Source organism: Schistocerca nitens, chromosome 8 (assembly GCF_023898315.1).
Source record: "Schistocerca nitens isolate TAMUIC-IGC-003100 chromosome 8, iqSchNite1.1, whole genome shotgun sequence".
Classification (NCBI taxonomy): Eukaryota; Metazoa; Arthropoda; class Insecta; order Orthoptera; family Acrididae; genus Schistocerca; species Schistocerca nitens.
This window is the reverse complement of record NC_064621.1, coordinates 65853265-65873323: the sequence shown is the minus strand read 5'-3', so window position 1 is coordinate 65873323 and position 20059 is coordinate 65853265. Positions and strand designations below refer to the sequence as shown.

General features: G+C 39.1%; 1 protein-coding gene across 3 annotated transcripts in view; it reads right to left on the bottom strand.

Annotated features, from left to right (window-relative positions):
* LOC126199111 (protein broad-minded-like) overlaps window positions 1-20059 on the bottom strand; it is a 277633-nt gene that overhangs the window by 59036 nt on the left and 198538 nt on the right. For all 3 annotated transcript variants that reach the window (XM_049935865.1, XM_049935866.1, XM_049935867.1), the window contains exon 5: window positions 18207-18340. In XM_049935865.1, the coding sequence (XP_049791822.1) occupies window positions 18207-18340 (134 nt within the window). The remainder of the gene's footprint in view (window positions 1-18206; window positions 18341-20059) is intronic.

Here is a 20059-nt window from a genome sequence, read left to right as displayed (position 1 = left end):
AAGGTTGCACATCTCATGAAACTATCCTCGAATGAAGGAGGAAGATAAGGTTGCACATCTCATGAAACTATCCTCGAATGAAGGAGGAAGATAAGGTTGCACATCTCATGAAACTATCCTTGAATGAAGGAGGAAGATAAGGTTGCACATCTCATGAAAGGTGTTGCTGAGGACATGTATCAAGCCCTTCTCCTGAAGGAGGATTTGACAGCAGACGACTTCATAAAATGGTGCCAGTATATTGAGACAAATCATTAAAAAAGAATTACACGCAAGAAATTTGAACAGCTTCCAAACATCGTATTGATGTCTGTGATGGAGGAAGAAACTGATTTCACAAGTGTTCTTTGTCAGATAGTGGGAGGAAGTTTGGAAGGCACATGGATTGCATGGCGAGCAAAAAACCAAGACACTTCAAGAGGTCACAAGGGAGGAAGTGGAACAGACATTGAACCCAGTCTCTCATCCTTTATTTCCCAAATGGTAAAAAAGTCGAGACCCAAGTGAAGTTACATTCCTACAATGCTGCATGGGGACCTGTTTGGGCACCAAGGAAGACTGACATCTGGAGGACCAAGGATAGCCAACCAGTATGTTTCTACTGCAGACAACTGGGACATATGGTGCACTTTTGTTGAGAAAGGTGGTGGATATTTGATGATGCCCATGCCAGAAGACAGCAGACCGATCTTGGCCGACACCAACTCTAGGACGACGAAGATGAACAAGAAGAGGTGGGTGCAGAACGACGTAGGTCACCATTGCCACAAGCTAGCCGCTGGAGAGGACACTCCCCAGCACAAGGTCTTCATCACTGTTTAGAAGCTCCAGCCAATCACCTAGCCGCTACAACCTGGAAAACTAAAGGGTGTGACCTTCCTTTGAGGTGAGGCCGCTGAAGAGAAAAATCATCAGCCATCAGTCACTAAAAAAATTATAGGAAACTACATCAATATCCTCGTGGATAGCCAAGCGGCCCAAGCTCTTGTGGACTCTGGAGCATCATATTCAGTCATTTTGGAGGAGTACTCCTGCCAGGTGCAGAAAACCGTATTTGACGACAGCAAAACATCTCTGCTGAAGGTGGCTAATGGGAAATATGTAAAACCTACAGGAAGATGTGTCATTCATGTGGGTATAAGTGGCCATACACAGCCCTTAGAATTCATCATCTTACAAGAGAGTAGTCATGATGTCATTCTTGGATGGGACTTTTTGAAAGCTTCTCAGACAATGATAGATTGTGGTCGCTCGAAGATTATGCTAGACGAAATGAGATACTGTGGACAGGAAGATGCGCTTTTGAGTGTGTAGAGACTATGTGTGCTAGATGAAGTGATCATTCCCGCAGTCAGCACTAGAAAGGTAACTGTCATGTGTCATTCCATGCATCAACCCATAGATCTTGTAGTGGAATGTTAGAGAAGCACACCACTGAAGAATAACTTAGTCATCCCAGCCTCTGTCATCTCATTTAAGAACGGATTCAGTGAATTGTGGAAAGTTAACTGTCACCGAGAACCACAGATCCTTCCAAGATGCATGTGTGTAGCAAATGCTGAGCCGTTTATTGAAGACCAGCTGAGCATCATAGAAACCTCCCATGCTGAGACTGTGGGCAAAATCAGCGCTACCACCATGAGACAAGATCTTCTAGTTCAACCATCACCAGATCTCACTAAGGAACAACAGAAGAAGCTACTTGGCATTCTTCAAGAGTTCTCTGAATGCTTCAATCCACAGGTGAAGAACAAATTAGACAAATCGATGGTGAAGCACCGGATTGGCACTGGAGACCATCAACCAATAAGCCACAGAGCGTACCATGTGTCAGCAACAGAATGTCGAATAATCTGCGATGAGGTAGAGAAAATGATGAAGAAAGACATCATTCAGCCTTCGCAGAGCCCATGGTCATCACCAGTGGTTCTCATCAGGAAGAAGGGTGACAGTTGGCGCTTTTGTGTTGATTACAGGAAGCTTAATAAGATAACTAAAAAGGACGTTTACCCTCTTCCACGAATTGACGATACACTAGATTGTCTGAAGGGGGCTAAGTTTTTCTTAACCATGGACATGTACTTGGGATACTGGAAAATTGAAGTAGATGAGGCTGATCATGAGAAAACTGTATTAATTACCCCTTAGGGCCTATATGAGTTTAAGGTAATGCCGTTTGGTTTGTGTAACGCACCAGCAACTTTTGAACAAATGATGGGTAATCTTCTATGTCACCTGAGGTGGACGATGTGCATTGTTATTTAGATGACATTATAATGTTCTCAGAGACATTTGATAAACACATAGAAGACTGAGGGCCATTCTTAAGTGTCTCCAACAAGGAGGACTGAAACTTAATCCAAGAAAGTGTCTCTTTGGAGCAAAAGAAATCAAAATGCTGGGACACCTTGTGTCAAACGAAGGTGTGCGGCCAGACCCAGAAAAGGTGAGATCTATAATGGAATTTCCTGTTCCTAAAAGTATTAGAGATGTGAGAAGCTTCCTTGGATTATGTTCTTATTACCGTCATTTTATCGAAGACTTTTATATCAAAGCCAGGCCACTCCAAGAGTTGCTAAAAGCTGATGCTAAATTTATCTGGGGTGGTGCTCAACAAGATTCTTTCAATGTGCTGTGATCAGGTCTGACGACTGACCCTGTACTTGGTCTGTATGATGAGAGAGCACCTACAGAACTACACACAGATACCAGTGGGTATGGGATCAGTGCTGTTCTGGTGCAAATTTCAAATGGAAAAGAGAAGGTTATAGCCTATGCATCTAGGACACTTACAAAAGCTGAGAGAAAATACGCAACTACAGAAAGAGAATGTCTTGCTGTGATCTGGGCCATGTGGAAATTTCGACAGTATCTCTATGGAAGGCCATTCACAGTTGTTACAGACCATCATTCACTTTGTTGGTTGACAGGTCTTAAGGATCCAACAAGATAACTCACCAGGTGGGCACTATGTCTTCCAGAGTATGACATTACCATAGTGTACAAAAGTCGAAGAAAACACCAAGATGCCGACTGTCTCTCAAGAAACCCTGTGCGTCCATCAAGACTTTGATGAAGATAGTGACTGTCCCGTTGCACTCGAGGATCTCCCTGCTGAGCAGAAGAAGGACGCCAAGATATCTCAAATTATGCTTGCCTTAAATCAGTCAGAGGATGTGAAAGGACAATTTAAGGCAGTTAATGGATGACTTTGCAAGAAAAACTTTGATCCGTTTGGAAAGAGGTGGCTACCAGTGATTCCTAAACACATGCGCTTAGATGTTCTACAGAAATTCCATGACACACCTGAGGCCAGACATTTAGGATTTATTAAGAAAAATGATAGGATCCACAAGAGATTTTTCTGGCCAGGTTTATTTAGGAGTGTCCATCACTATGTGTCACACTGTCAAGAATCCCAGAGGAGAAAGGCAGTTCCTCAGAAACCACCCGGCCATCTCATACCAATTCCACCAGCCAAAACACCTTTCCAGCATGTTGGGATTGACCTCCTCAGACTATTTCCAATGTCTGCTAGTGGCAATAGATGGATTATTGTTTGCACTGATTATCTGACATGCTATGCCATTACAAAAGCTGTGAAAACAGCCAAAGCATTCAAAGTACCCAAATTAATCATAGAAGACATCGTATTAAAACACGGTACCCCAAGGTTGTTACTTATGGATTGAGGGAAAGTTTTTCAATCGAGTCTTGTGACAGAGATAAACCGTCGGTGCAACATTACTCATCATGATGACTGCCTACCATCTGCAAACTAACGGGCTTACTGAACACCTTAATAAGACCTTGGCCGACATGCTACCAATGTTTGTCAATGTTAAGCGGAGCAACTGGGATGAGGTGCTACCTTTCATGACATTTGCCTACAACACTGCCAAACAAGACACCACAGGATTTATGCCATTTTTCCTGGTGCACGGGTGTGAGGCGACGATGACGACAACAACGATGGACACTGTGTTTCCGTTACAACCTGATGACACGGACGAAGAGTACATCGGCCAGGTGTTAACCAGAAATGAGGAAGTTCCGTAGTTAGCTTCACTCCACACGCTGCAGGCTCAAGATATTGATCACTGGAGGTATGATGCTAGCCATTGCCCTGTTTACTACCAGCCTGGTGACCTCATCTGGATCTTCACTCCTGTTTGGAAGGTTGGTCTCTCTGACAAGCTCCACGGGCACTACTTTGGACCTTATAAGGTTGTAAGACAGTTGTCTGATGTTACTTATGAAGTTGAAGATTTCCACCCCGACACAAGAGGATGAAAGATCAGAGATACGGTCCACATCCTTCGAATGAAGCCCTATAAGGATCCTGCAACCCAGGGTAAATTCGAAGCTCCAGTGACAGGCAACAAGCAGAAAGGTGATGAAGAGCATAGTGGCAAGGGAAGTTCTAAGAAGATTACTGCCAGGGTGAACATCAGTTATCAGGAGTCAGAGTATGCAGGACCAATTACTCATTCCCGAACGAGGAGGACGTAACACCGAGATGCTGTTCTCTTAAGGAGGGAGCAATGTCACAGAAGAAGCTGAGTAGCACAGCCACTGTAGTGTAGTGGTTATTATACTAGACTGTTGCATGGAGAGTCGTGAGTTCACAACCCACCTGAACTGTAAAATTTTAATTTCTATATTCAGTTTCACTACATTCTAGAAGTATCCACAAACATCAAGAATCAGTGTACTTGAATATTCTGTAACTCTACATATATCGTATGTGTTCTGGCCACAGGCAGTTTGCTCTGCACTCTTGTATGTACAAGTGCTGAATAAACCTTCATTAAGTGAAGTTAGTGTTCATCATTCATTTAATTACACCTTCTTCTATGTGACAGTATAGTTCTTAAAAAATCATTCATTACTTGCATTCCAGCAACTGCAGGTGTCCCTTGAGGAAAAGTAGATGGTGGCTTTTTGTCTCCTGGTTCTACTCTGGTTGGCAATTTCTTAACTTTGTGTGATTCTGATTATTCAAACTATTCAGTAAGATGTGTTTTTAAGTATACATGGGAAAGCTGATAATGGTTTGGTCACGAAACCTGAAATCACCTCAGACACTTGACTATTGAGCAATCCCAAACTGTAATGCTACTTTGTCATCTCATTGCTAATATTTGCAGCAATAAATAGGGACTACACTTGCAAAAACCATAGCTTTACATTTTTCACCAGAAAGATTGTATTTTCACTGCCACACACAATATTTCAATACTGGTGTTATTCGATGATAGGTTTGCCATAAAAAATCTTATTTAAACTGCCACAGTAAAATTTAAATAATTACTGGAGTGATTCTTGTATATTGACTATCATGCCAGGCTCACCAGTTGTTAGTTCTAGTAAAAATTATTATTTATTCACAACACACAAAGGAAATTATCAAGAATTCAAATGTATTATGTCTTTTATAGTATCAGATGTAATGGAAATTATGAACAGACAAACAAAACACTAATTACTCCAATGTGTATCTATAATTATTACGGAGTTTACATTTCACTGTGTCCTTTACACCCACAACATTTTTCCAGTACTGTGCAGAAACAGTGACAATCACTGCATATCCAGAAGTGAGTAGCATGTAGGTTGTTTTACATTACACATGAAAACAATGCTGCATTTGTATATAAAAAAAATCACATGAGAAAAAAGCAAAGTTATGAGACACAATTACTGTCCATTATGTACCTTCGAAAGCCAATAGAATACACATAAAATACATGGCATGATTGTAGCTTTTGGAATTATTAGAACATGGGAACAGGGGGAGTCAGACTTTTATCTGTCCCTGTCCTCACAGCAGATAATTGCCTCACAACCTGGGGCCTGAGTGACCTGTCTTCCATTTTAACCTTTCCCAAGTTATACCTCCCTCCTCCCTGAGAAAGGAATTAATAGTTCTGAAAGCTAAGGTACTGACATGTGTTTTATATGGGTGCGTACCTGCTAAGCTAATATTTTGCCTCCTGCAGATAGCTGCTAGCAATTATATCTCATAATTTTACAATGTTGACATGCCTCACACTAATTAGCATTCCTAATGATTCTCTAGGAGTTTTTACATAGGTTTGTTTTGGAAAGTGAATTTGTGCTTAAGGGATTTAGTTAAAAATTGTTTATGAGGGGACTGCTAAATTTTATTTTTTGACAAAATAATTTGCAATTGAGATTATTTAGCAACAGATGAATTTTGTAATTTAAATGTGGCTTTAAAGCATAAGTACTCTCTGAAATGATATTTACTTATGAGAAAAAGTGAGAAATATTTATGAACAATAAGTTTATTTACAAAAGATAATTAAAGTATCTACACAATATTAAGCTTACATGATTTGTAAGGACACTTTATTAAGTGTTGATTAATGAAGACTACATGATATATAAAAAAGTTTACTGCTACAGGAATAATGGATAAGTCAGTTCATAGCCACTAAACAATAGAAATAAGTCTTATTAGCCGCTCTTTCTACAAATGATCCAGAATTGAAGGATTGCAGGAGAGGTAGTAGAGCTCATCATAAAAAGATCTCCAGTTTTGTGGCATAAAGATAACCATTCTAAGCTAGCAAAAGGACATAAACAGTACTTATTTAATATAACCAAGAAAGTAGCTTTTTTGTCCTTCAAAAGCAGGATCTTGGCTATTAACTTCATTATGTCAAAATTTGTTTATGTAAGCCAAACAATTTGTTGTAGTTGATGATGTTGGATAAAATCTTCTCGGTTTTCAAGCCGCATCAATTCCAACAACATTCTCAAGCTTTAAATGGTCATCAAGAGTAAAACTACTGACTGCCAGGACTGGCACTATTTTGCATTTATATACCTATGATTATGGCCACTGGTACCAATCAGAGAGGGCTGACATGGTCCGTGAATGGAAGGTGAGCTGGGCAGCTCATAACAGCTCCGGCCCATCGCATGATCGAGTGACGTCAGGTGCCCCAAGAGGCCAGCGCCATGTTTGAAACTGCTGCTCCCACCTCCCTACAAGCGTTAGGCATCCACTGTTGCTTCCTTTCGACATCCAAAGCCTGCCCCCATGTCCCACTCAGTCTGTAGCCCTGTACTCTGTTGAAATTGTTGCTGTTCATTCTAATCTCATCCACCTCTTTTGTAACTGAGTCCCAGTGTGTTGACACCTGAGCCAAGACTCTTGTGTTATAGAACTGTATTTTGTGTCCATCGAGGCAATGCTCAGCTATGGTCGCTTGTCGAGCTCCCTTTGCTTAATATGTCTCTTGTGCTCAGTACAATGCTCCGCAACTGTGTGAATTGTCTGGTCTATATAGATGCTGCCGCAATGGCAAGGGACACCATAGATACTGGGCACATGTAGAGCTATGTCATCTTAAACAGGGTACAACATATCTCATATCTTGGGGTGGGCTGGAACACTGGTCTCAATCCATGTCTTTGCAGTAGACATCCTAACTTGCTGCTTGTTGCCCCACAGCATGGCAGGAAAGCCACTGGCTTGGCTTCTTCTGCCACTTCACAAGGCATCCTTCTTTGGTGACACCTGGAAGCATTTGCAATTTCTCTTTTGCTGTAGCCATTCTCCTTGAATATGTGCCTCAAGCGCTGAAATTCAGACTGCAGGTGGTCATCGTCAGAAATAAATTTGGCTCTGTGTATTAATGTGTTTAGGACTGCTTTCTTGTGTAGGTTTCATCAACATACCTAGGGAAGCAAGAGAGACGCAACACCACAGAGTTCAGAGCCTGTTCCTCAAAGGGCTCCATGAAGAAATTTGTGACTGCAGGAGACAGTGGCGAGCCCATTACTGTGCCATCTGTCATTTCATAATATTTGTCACAGTATAAGAAGTACATTGTTGTTAGAACAAGATGGAACAACTTGAAGATTCCAGGTGAAAACTGTTGGCCCAAAGGATCCAGTGTGTCTTGTACTGGCATCCTCGTAAAAAGTGATACCACGTCCAGACTAACCATTACATCATTTCAACATATTTCCCAGTTTTGGTGCTATGAGCAGCCCAGCTTGCCTTTTGTGCACATGTCATTTCAGCCCTCTCCAATTTGTGCCAGTGGCCATAATCATAGGTATACAAATGGGAAATAGTGCCAGTCCTGGCATTCAGTAGTTTTACTCCTGACAACGATGGTGGAGCTAGCCATTGAAAGCTCGTGAATGTTATTGGAATAGACACAGCTTGAAAACCAAGAAGATTTTATCTAGTCATGCCACCATGAAAGACTCTGAGGACACAGTTGGTGATGCTGTTTATAACATCTTTTTCACTTTTATAATGTACAACTTGATTCATACCACATTCCTGAAGGTACTCTTCCATGATGCAATTTACAGAAGATTAAAATGAGTACTAATAGTTGTGACCCTCATACCAGCTCCACTACATAGTCTTACAATCAAAACAACCAACTGATAAATTTGGAGTTGTGAATTTGTCCTGGAGAATGTGTTTTTTTTTTTTTTTTTTTTTTTATCCTTGTCAAATTTCACTATATTTTCCATTAATTTCTAAGTTGTTTTCTCTCTCTGTTCAATGCCACATATCTTTAAGCCACGCATTTGTTACACCATTTTCTCACTACTTCATGTTTATTGACTTTATCTTATAATTTGTCTCCTCTCTTTCTTGAATTCTACATTTGCTTTTCTTTACAGTTTGATCATCAGCTATTTGCGTCTTTCCTTTTTCATTTTGATCACTCTGTCACTGTATTACATTTTTTCCTCCTCTTACTTCACACTGCTTAATTGTTATCTCTCATCTATATCTACATCTACATCTACGTGGATACTCTGCAAATCACATTTTAGTGCCTGGCAGAGGGTTCATTGAACCACCTTCACAATTCTCTATTATTTCAATCTCATATAGTGTGCGGAAAGAATGAACACCTATATCTTTCCGTATGAGCTCTGATTTCTCTTATTTTATCATGGTGATCATTCCTCCCTGTGTAGGCTAGCATCAACAAAATAGTTTCGCATTCGGAGGAGAAATTTGGTGATTGGTATTTCGTGAGAAGATTCCCATACAGCAAAAAATGCCTTTGCTTTAATGATGTCCATCCCGAAACCTGTATCATTTCAGAGACACTCTTTCCCCAATTTCATGATAATACAAAACATGTTGCCCTTCTTTGAACTGTTTTGATGTACTCTGTCAATCTTATCTGGTAAGGATCCCACACCGTGCAGCAGTAGACAAAAATAGTGTACGCAGTCTCCTTAGTAGATCTGTTACATTTCCTAAGTGTCCTGCCAATAAAATGCAGTCTCTGGTTAGCCTTCCCCACAGCGTTTTCTATATGATCCTTCCAATTTAAGTTGGAAGGAACACATAGAAAATGTCTATCATCTTCAATATTGACACTTCCTGAAAGATTAAAACTGTATGCTGCAGTTAGATTCAAATATAGTCACAATATCATACAGTGACAATCTTACTACCTGAGCCATCATTGTATGTACCTCACAACTTAATCCGGCAGCAATCTCTTCTCCTGAAGTTCTGCAGTGTAATTAGTCCATATATATGAAGGTTGGAACTTTAATAGTGGCAACTATTTATTTACAGCTCGTACAAAATAGATACATGTTTCCAAGTTTTACTGACCTTCAAAGTAGTCACCAGCATTGTGTATAACCCATTGCCAGTGATAAGTAAGTCATAGGATACTCTTAGCAGTGCCAGTTGTGTTGACAGTTTGAACAGCACGGTTCTGAAGCGAATGCCATGAAGTGTTTCCTTCAGTTTAGAAATCAAGTTGAACTCTCAAGGGCTTAAGTCAAGGAGGTGCAGTAGGTGGTACAGCACTTAGCAGCCCCATCAGCGAAACAAATCAGTAACAGCTTGCACTGTACATGCTTGAGCATTGTCCTGCAAAATGATGGTCAGTTACTGCAGAAAGTGTCATCACTTCTGTATCTAAGCTGGTCATAGGTTGTGTTCCAAAAATGAACAGCATAGAGGCAGAAGTGATGACACTTTATGCAGGAGCTGACCATCATTTTGCAGAACAATGCTCAAGCACATGCAGTGCAAGCTGTTACTGATTTGTTTGACTGATGGAGCTGCTAAGTGCTATATCACCGACTGCACTCCCCTGACTTAAACCCTCGTGAGTTCAACTCAGTTTCTAAACAGAAGGAAACACTTCACGGCATTCGCTTCAGAACTGCTACAAATTCGTCAGGCAATAGACCACGCTGCTCAAACTGTCAACACAACTGGCACTGTTAAGAGTATCCACATCACTGACATTGGGTTATACACAACACTAGTGACTACTTTGAAGGTCAGTAAAATTTTGAAACATATCTACCTTGTAGGAGCTGTAAATAAATAGTTACCACTATTAAAGTTCCAATCCTCATATTTTCTGAGCAATATGGATGGTACACATCACATGCCAGTATGTTTTAGTTGACAAATTTTATTTGTCCTGTCATAAGTCTTAGAAGAACATTTCTGACTAAGGGAATTATCTATCTATTTAATCTGATATGATAGGGCCATCAAGTCCTCTCTTACACTGGAGCAGGATTTCTAACGTACAGTGCCTTTTTTACATCATATTTTCCTAAAAAATAACAGTTGTAATATGAGAAATAGTACTGAAATGATTTGAGTGTCTGAAGTGCCAGTGTGAGTATATAATACTGACTAGGGCTAATAAAGTTAACAGTGGCAGTAACAGTGCTATGGCAATTGCTACCACTGATAGTAATAATAAAAATAATGGCAATAATAATAATATTATTAATAACAATAATTTATTAGTTTACATTGTATGGAAAGTTGTTGATGTATTATTTTTGCTACATTGTCATGTCTTCTGGGGTATTCTATATTTGCTAGTATTGTACATCCACTTGTGATGCGATCTACTGTTTCTATTTGTTGTTTGCAAAGTCTGCATTTATCTGTTGTGGTATTGGGATCTTTAATAATATGCTTGCTGTAATATCTTGTGTTTATTGTTTGATCCTGTATTGCAATCATGAATCCTTCCGTCTCACTGTATATATTGCCTTTTCATAGCCATGTGTTGGATGTGTCTTGATCGATGTGTGGCTGTGTTAGATGATATGGGTGCTTGCCATATAGTGTTTTCTTTTTCCAATTTACTTTCTTTGTATCTGTTGATGTTATGTGATCTAAAGGGTTGTAGAAGTGGTTATGAAATTGCAATGGTGTAGCCGATGTATTTATATGAGTGACTGCTTTGTGTACATTATGGACAGGTAGACAATTTAAGAAAATTCTTTATAGAACGAGCAGAAACTAGCAAAATACACAAAACAGTCACTCATATAAATACATCGGCTACACCATTGCAATTTCATAACCACTTCTACAACCCTTTAGATCACATAACATCAACAGATACAAAGAAAGTAAATTGGAAAAAGAAAACACTACACGCAAGTACCCGTATCATCTAACACAGCCACACATCGATCAAGATGCATCCAACACATGGCCAAGAAAAGGCAATATATACAGTGAGATGGAAGGATTCATGATTGCAATACAGGATCAAACAATAAACACCAGATATTACAGCAAGCATATTACTAAAGATCCCAATACCACAACAGATAAATGCAGACTTTGCAAACAACAAATAGAAACAGTAGATCACATCACAAGCGGATGTACAATACTAGCAAATACAGAATACTCCAGAAGACATAACAATGTAGCAAAAATAATACATCAACAACTTGCCATACAACATAAACTAATAAAACACTACGTTACCACATACAAGTATGCACCACAAAATGTACTGGAGAATGATGAATACAAATTATACTGGAACAGAACCATTATAACAGATAAAACAACACCACATAACAAACCTTACATCACACTCACCAATAAAAAGAAGAAATTAACACAACTAATCGAAATATCCATACCCAATACAACAAATATACAGAAGAAAATAGGAGAAAAAATTGAAAAATACATCCAACTGGTTGAGGAAGTCAAAGACATGTGGCATCAGGAAAAGTTGACATTATATCAATTATACTATCAACTACAGGAGTCATACCACACAATATCCACCAGTATATCAATGCAATACAGCTACATCCAAACGTATGTATACAACTACAGAAATCTGTAATTATTGATACATGTTCAATTACCCGAAAGTTCCTAAATGCAAAATAACATATACCATACAGTTAAAAGGAAGTCACACTTGATCAAGGTCCACGTCACTTTCCATTTTTAACCAGACATAACGTCTGAGAAAGGAAAGAAATAATAATAATAATAATAATAATAATAATGATAGTAGCAGATACAAGAATAATTTATAGGTGTACAAAATAGATGCTTTCTGATATAGTGAGTTCTGGGGTACAGAAAATTTAAGGTTACTGCATTGGCTCAGAATACTGGGAAATGAGGAAGATTAGGTTCGAAAGAACGATGTACAAGAGTAATGAGTACGTACAGGTAAACGGTAATTCTTATTGCTGCTTTAGCAGATGTGTCATTAGGTGTTTTCTGAAGCTGAAGGTGTTACTCAGTTCTCTAATATAATGTGAGAAGTTGTACAAGAGTTGGGTTTCTGCTAATGAGAAAGACTTCAAGAAAGTGACTGAACAATGAAGTGGGGGAGAAAGGATTTTGCTCTGATGGGAGCAGTGTTTCTGCCATGTTGTTCAGGTATGAGCATTAAGGGTGAGGACAGATATGGGGTACAGTGTTCATTGATAAGACAGTAAAGACAGAGGGTATGGAAATCTCTGCATTTGTCTACCAGCAGAGCTATGAATATAATGATGAAATGTGGTCAAAGAGTGGAACATCAGAAATATAATGAACACAGGCATTACCAACCAGCTCCAAGTCCCATGAGTTTTCCTGAGAACAGCCTTCCAGGATAACATCACTGTAACCAATAATTAGGAATAGAAGTGTTTGTACAACATCCTTTTTCAGGTCAAGAAGGAAGACCTTTTTATATTTTCATGGGGTATAAAGATAATGCTGATCCCTTCTTGCCCATTGCAGTTACATGCTCAGTTCAATATAGATTTTCAGCTATTATTACTCACAGACTCTTTTTTGAAGGAGAGAAGTCGATATTTGTCCCATTTAGGGTTAAAGATAGTAGGGATTCACAATATTTTGGGCTAATGAGCCTAGAATGCTCAACCAGTACTGCATGGGTTTTGGATGGGCTGAACTTTAATCCTATATCCTGTGCCCATTTTGATAGTGCACATAGGTCAGTAATGAGATTCTTGGTAGGTGTCTAAATGGTTTATTGGTTTTGTATTTATATACAACTGAAAGTCATCAGTGTACAGATAGTATCTGCAGTAGGACAAAACTGACGGCACATCATTTATATACAAAGGAAAGAGAATAAGACCTAGTATCAGATCATGGGAGACCCATGATACCATCTGCCTCCACTGTGACTTTATGGTGCCAGATCAGTGAGACATCAGGTATGAGTGAAACCATTGCACTGCAGTTGGTGAGAAATTTGGGATGCTTAAGTTTGGCAAGTAAAATGTCCTAGTTGACAGTGTCAAAGGCTTTGCTGAAATCTGAGAAGCACATAATAATCACCTTCTGTGCAGCCATAGTGAGCTTCAGGTGATCTGTCACCTTTATTAAGGCAGATATGCTGTGATGTTGGTGGAAGCCTGATTGTTATTCATCTAGGAGATTGTGTGTAGTTAGGTAGTTGCTTAGCTGGTCAGGGACTACATATTTCAAAGCCCTGGACAGTGCAGGAAGAATGCCAATAGGTAGGTAGTCAGAGGGTGCTATGGCAGCACCCTTTTTAGGCAATGGCTTAACTAGTCCCAGTTTCCAGGCCCAGGAAAATCACTTGTTTTTAATGAGCTTTTAAGACATCTGTTATTGTGGTCAGAAGTTGGTCAATCACATGCTTCATCATTAGGACTGTGATGCCATCGTGTCCAGTAGATGCTGATCTGATATGCATGATGGCTTTTATGAAGTTGTTGCAAGTAACATGCTTTAGAGAGAATTTTTTGTGGATATGGTCCTGTACCCCCGTGAAGAAATCAATGAATCTCTGTTTCATTTGTGTTCAGTTGTGGTTTAGGTAATGAACCAATAGGATCAGCTGCAGCTTTTGCTTTTCATATACCGAGACCACACAGATCTTTCTAGAGGACAGCTGACATTAAAGTATGGGCACATCTGAGTTTTGTGTTTCTCACAGCTTGACCAACTCTGCTCCATTTATACTTGTAAGTAATAGGATTTTCTGGAGTGGGGTGTAGCTTATACTCCATGTCCGATGTGCAGTGTCTCTGAGGTTCATTAGCCATTTTAGTTATTCAGTTGTAGTCTGGTCCCTTCAACCCCCACAAACCAACCAACGGAGTTATTCAGTTAGCCAAGATGCATGTTTATGTCTTAATTTTCTGGTGCTAAGGGGGACATAATTGTCATGTAGCTGAGTAAGTTTATTAGTAAACTGATGAAGTTTATGGCTTATGTCAGAGAATGGATCAGAGAACAAACCCCACACTACCTGTTGTGCCTCAGTTGCAAGTTCAGATAAATTAATGCATTTGAAGTCTCAGTATGTAGTCAGCAGCAGTATCTTTCTAGCACTTTCTAGTGAGTACATCGTGAAAATTAAGTCATGGGTGAATATGACAGGTGCAGGTATTTCAGAGATACAAACAATTCTGTCTGGGGATTTCATCACAAATATATCTGTGATAGTGTGACTATTGTCCATATGATGGGTAACAGCAAGCTGAAGTAGTGATATGTTTGAAGAAAGCATCTACTTAAATTTCACCCTGGATGGACTAATGTACAGAAAATTTATTTATGGCAGTGCCACCAACTGTAATAATATATATGTATGTTGAAACAAGTCTTTAAAGAGCAGTTTCAAAGCAGGCAAATCACCTTACTATAGGAGGGCTGTAGAGTACACGTATCAGGCACTTGCAGTTAATGGATTCAATCTCTAGGAACAAATATTCCACTTGTTTATCCCCATTATCATTGGATGTATGTAGTACAGTAGATGATAAATAAGAGCATACATATGCCCCCTCTCCACTCCTTTGTCAGTCACATTTGTTGTCTTAGAAAGATACAGCTGTCTAGATTTACTGAACTTGTGGGGATACTTGATTGGAGCCAGGTCTCTGAAAGAAGTAAGAGGGTGGTTTGAAAAGTCCTCGGACTCACTACGAGAGGTCAGTGGTAGTGCAACATGTTGTTCACGTAATATTCATTGGACTGTTGCCTGTAAACATGTGCCATGTCAGTGATCTTGGAAGAGAGCTGTGGTGGTGATGTGGCTCTGTTGTTCCTGCATAGTGATTTGCGAAGATGGAAAAAATTGAGATTCGAGCAGTGAGTAAGTACTTTGCAAAGAAAGGTATGAAAGCAAAGAACATACATGCTGATTTCCAGAATACACTGGGGGACTCTCCTCCTTCATATTCAACTGTTGTCAAGTGCACAAATGAATTTAAATTTGGTTGGGAGGGCGTAGATGATGATCTGCACAGCGGTTAGCCAAGATGTGTCACTACTCCAGAAATCATTGCAAAAGTGCACAAAATGGTCATGGAGGATTGCCAACTGAAAGTGCATGAAATTGCTCACACTTGCCAGATGTCATCTGAAATGGTATATCACATTTTAACTGAAGAATTAGAAATGAAAAAATTATCTGCAAGATGGATGCTGCGACTCTTGCAGCTGGATCAAAAACGCATGAGAATGGACATATCGGAACATTTGGCCTGTTTTGCACCAATTTGTCACAACAGATGAAAATTGGGTGCACTACTATACCCCAGAGACAAAACAACAGTCAAAGCAGTGGAAAAATGCTGATTCTCCACCACCAAATAAAGCAAAGACAATTCCTTTGGCGGGAAAGGTCATGGCATTAGTGTTCTGGGATGTGAAGGAGGAACTGTTTGTAGATTATCTCCCCAGTGTGCAAATAATAACTGGAGAATACTATGCTAACCTCCTGGACAAATTGCAACAAAAGATACATGAAAAAATCCAAGTTTAGCAAGGAAGAAATTCATCTTCCATCAAGACAATGTGTGCCCACACACATGTGCCATCACCATGGCAAAATTACAGGAACTAAGGTATGAATTGTTGCCACACCTGACTTATTCACCTGATATGGCTCCGTCATACTTCCATTTCTTTCCAAAACTGAAAATTTTTCTTGGTGGTCAAAGATTCACTTCAAATGAAAAATTGATAGTCGGAATTGACAACTATTTTGCAGGCTTGGAGGAAACTCATTTTCGAGATGGGATCAAGGCACTGGAACATGGTTGGACCAAGGCATTACTCTACAAGGAGACTACATTTCAGAAATATAAAAAGTTTCAGTGATGTAAGTACTTTTTTTCTATTCCATTCTGAGAACTTCTCAAACCTCCCTTGTATTACATGGATGTCCATTTCTTGAAATGTATGATGTAACTTTTTGAGATGAGCTGGTGAGACTGGACATTTGTGCATGCAGTGTGAAGCTTAGTGCATTCAGGTGCAAAGCTGGAGAAGATTCCACTGGTTGGAGACAGTGACTCTGGGCCAGTAAAGATGGGGAACAATGTGTAATGGAATGCTCTGATGTAGAGGAGGTAAAGGAGCAGGATTCCTGGATGTGAAGTGGCAGCTAACAGGCGGAGTAAGGAGATATTGTCACTGAGGCCAGCTGGTGTTATACTGGTTGCTGAACAACCAACTGGAAACAAGAGAAGAAACTCACTAAACAGAATTAGAATAACCTATGTGGAGCAGCATTGAAAGCTAGATAAATGGAACAAAAACATGGTGTGTCATTAATAGTTCCAATTATGAGTAAGAACAGTAATACTATAATAAATTCCTAAATGAAAATGGAAATAAGACAGTGCATTAATTGTCTGAAATGGGGCCCTGTGGGAATAGTGAAATAATAGTGAAAGAATACACTATATTGATATTGGAAGTATGAGAATTCAACAGAAAATCTGTAATTGGTATTAAAAGTAAACCTAAACAAAAAAAATTATTATATCAGGAACCTGTTTTATGAAAAGATTACAAAATCTGATTGTTTCTTTACAAAATAAAGACACAAAGATAAACACACGAACTAGAGGTAGCAAGAGTTGAGATGTTTTAGCTTCTAAAGCACAGGCATTTGAGTTCATCTGCATCGTACACTGATCTTTTCCCATTTTCAGTCTTCATCATTATTCTGCCACCTTTTGTTCACAACACATTTTGTAGCCCAAGTCTTGATCACACTGTTCAGAACCTTTAGTCTTCCAGGTGAGATCCTTGCATATTGTCAGACCTGACTTTGTGAGTTTCTTCTTCACTCTGAAGATTTCAGATCTTTCACTGTAAGACACAAACTTCACTATTATGTGTCTGGGTTTTGAAGGTCCCGGCATCTTACACCCCACTCTGTGACTTCTGTCTATGTCACTCAGTGTCACCTGCAGGCCTAGCTTCTCTTGGTTAAGATCAATCATTAGTTCATTGGTGTCCTCTCTGTTGTTGAGAGTATTGCATCTCTGATATTGCTCAAATTTGCCCAATTTCTCAATCATTCAAGCAATCATGCCCTATCCTCTGTTTCTTTTAAAGTTGTTTAGAGCATGGATCTCACTCACATTCATCTCCAGTCTCCTGTACCTTGATCGTCACTGCTGCAGTGACAACATCAGTGGTGGTCTGCACATTGAGTCCAAGTGCATCTTGTGACTGGCATGCAGCACTCACCTCAGCTTTCATGAGCATGGCAATGTCAGGGATGCCGGGTTATGTCGCTGCAGCTCCTGGTGTCGGCTCGACTCCAGACTGGCCACGGGTGATTCTGCTGCACGTTGCTCGACAATTGTCTATTTTAAAAGCAGTTCCAAGTCACAGATTTTCAAAATCAAATGCTAATGTGTCGCTAGGCACTCTCCATACAATTCTTGTAATATATATAACAGCCTAGTTGCTTAATAATACCTCCAAAATTCAGATGATCTTGCGAGCCAAACTAATGCACATCGCTCATTCACTGCCATCTTACATATTTACTCCTGGCTATACAGATAATTTAAGAAGTGATGTCAGAATATAAGTTATGCTAAATTAATAGTGCTAATTTTTTAAAAAAAGATTTTACCTCACAGTCATGCGAATCCCAAGCTGTTCCTCTGGCCATAAGCTATGATCTGCAGTACTACCCCAATCAATACTTGATATAGTGTTTCCATAGTATTCAGACAAATTTCCTACAATTCTGTGGACAACAGTACCCTGTAAAAATGTTGCACATGATGGATATTAGTGAAAAGGTTATATTTTTCACAAACTTGAAACTAAGGTCTTGACCATATCACTTCACACACACCTAAAATAATAGTGTATTATGATCAGGTTTTTAACGCATAAATTGTTTACAAAAGCTGGCAGATTACTTGAGATATTGTACTAAGGACAAGGACCAACAGTTAGTCACATAAAATTTTTTCAGTTTATAAGGATTATGGTAAAAAACATTGCATTAATTTATCTCAGAAAACATTTAGTTTATTAATTTTCACAAGGAAATTTTCAATTTTCATGTCTATACTTCAACAAAACTATATTAGATTGTCTTACGTCAGTTATCTCATATACAGAAACACAGTGTTTCCACTTTACAGAAAACAAAGTTAATTTCTGAAATATAGTTATATGAAAATCTGTCTGTAAATGAATTTCCTACTGAGTGGAATGTGTATTCAACTAAGTCTTTGTGTCATATTAAAGTTGAATGCTCAAGTGTGATTTGAATTCAATTAATTTTTTTCTGTTTTATGAGTAATTTTTTTTTCAAAAATTAACTTAAATCATCAGTTTGTTACAGAGAAAAATCTTACATAGCTTAGCTGGGAAAACATTATGCACAAAAGACAGATTTCAGTTCTGAATAATCTACTCGTTTCATATTCCCTAATCATAAATGAGACATGATGGAAAGAAAGCCATGCTGAAAACACAAAGACCTTCTAAAATGAATAATTCATTTTACTCCCAGTTTACATCACAAATGATCATCCTGAGATAGAGAAACCATCACATTAGCACTGCAATGGGTAAACAATCATAACATCAGAAATACCAATTAGAAGTTGAATTACTTATTAAAGATGAAGGTTGTTGAGAGTTTCAGGGGAGCATTAGGCAATAGTTGACTAAAACAAGGGAAAGGAATATAGTAGATGATGAATGGGTTACTTTTAGAGATGAAATGATGACGGCAGTATAGGACAAACTGAGGTGGCGCAGTGGTTAGCACACTGGACTTGCACTTGGGAGGATGATGGTTCAAATCCACGTCAGGCCATCCTGATTTAGGTTTTCCATGATTTACCTAAATCGCTTCCTGTGAAAGGGCACAGCTGACTTCCATCCATAATCTAATGGGACTGATGACCTTGTTGTTTGGTCTCCCCCCCCCCCTCCCCCCCAAATCAACCAATCAATCTTAAATGACAAGGCCTAGCAGAAATCTTTGGATAACACAAGAGATATTGAATTACTGAATTTAATTGATGAAAGGAGAAAAAATAAAAATGCAGCACATGCAGCTGGCAAAATGGAATACAAACATCTAAAAATTGAGATTGACAGGAAGAGCAAATTGGATAAGCAGGAATGGCTAGAGGGCAAATGTTAGGATTTAGAAGCAAGGATTATACAGGGTGTCTATACAAGGGAAATGAAGACAATATTATAGAAATGGAAGGGGACATAGATGAAGATGATATGCAAGATATGATACGGTGAAAAGAATGTGACAGAGCACTGAAACACCTAATTCGAATGAAGGCCCCGTGAGTAGATGAAATTCCATCGGAACTACTGACAGCCTTAGGAGAGCCAGTCATGACTAAACTCTTCCACCTGGTGTGCGAGATGTATGACACAGGTGAAATACCATCAGGTGTCAAGAAGAATGTAATAATTCCAATTCCAAAGAAAGCAGGTACT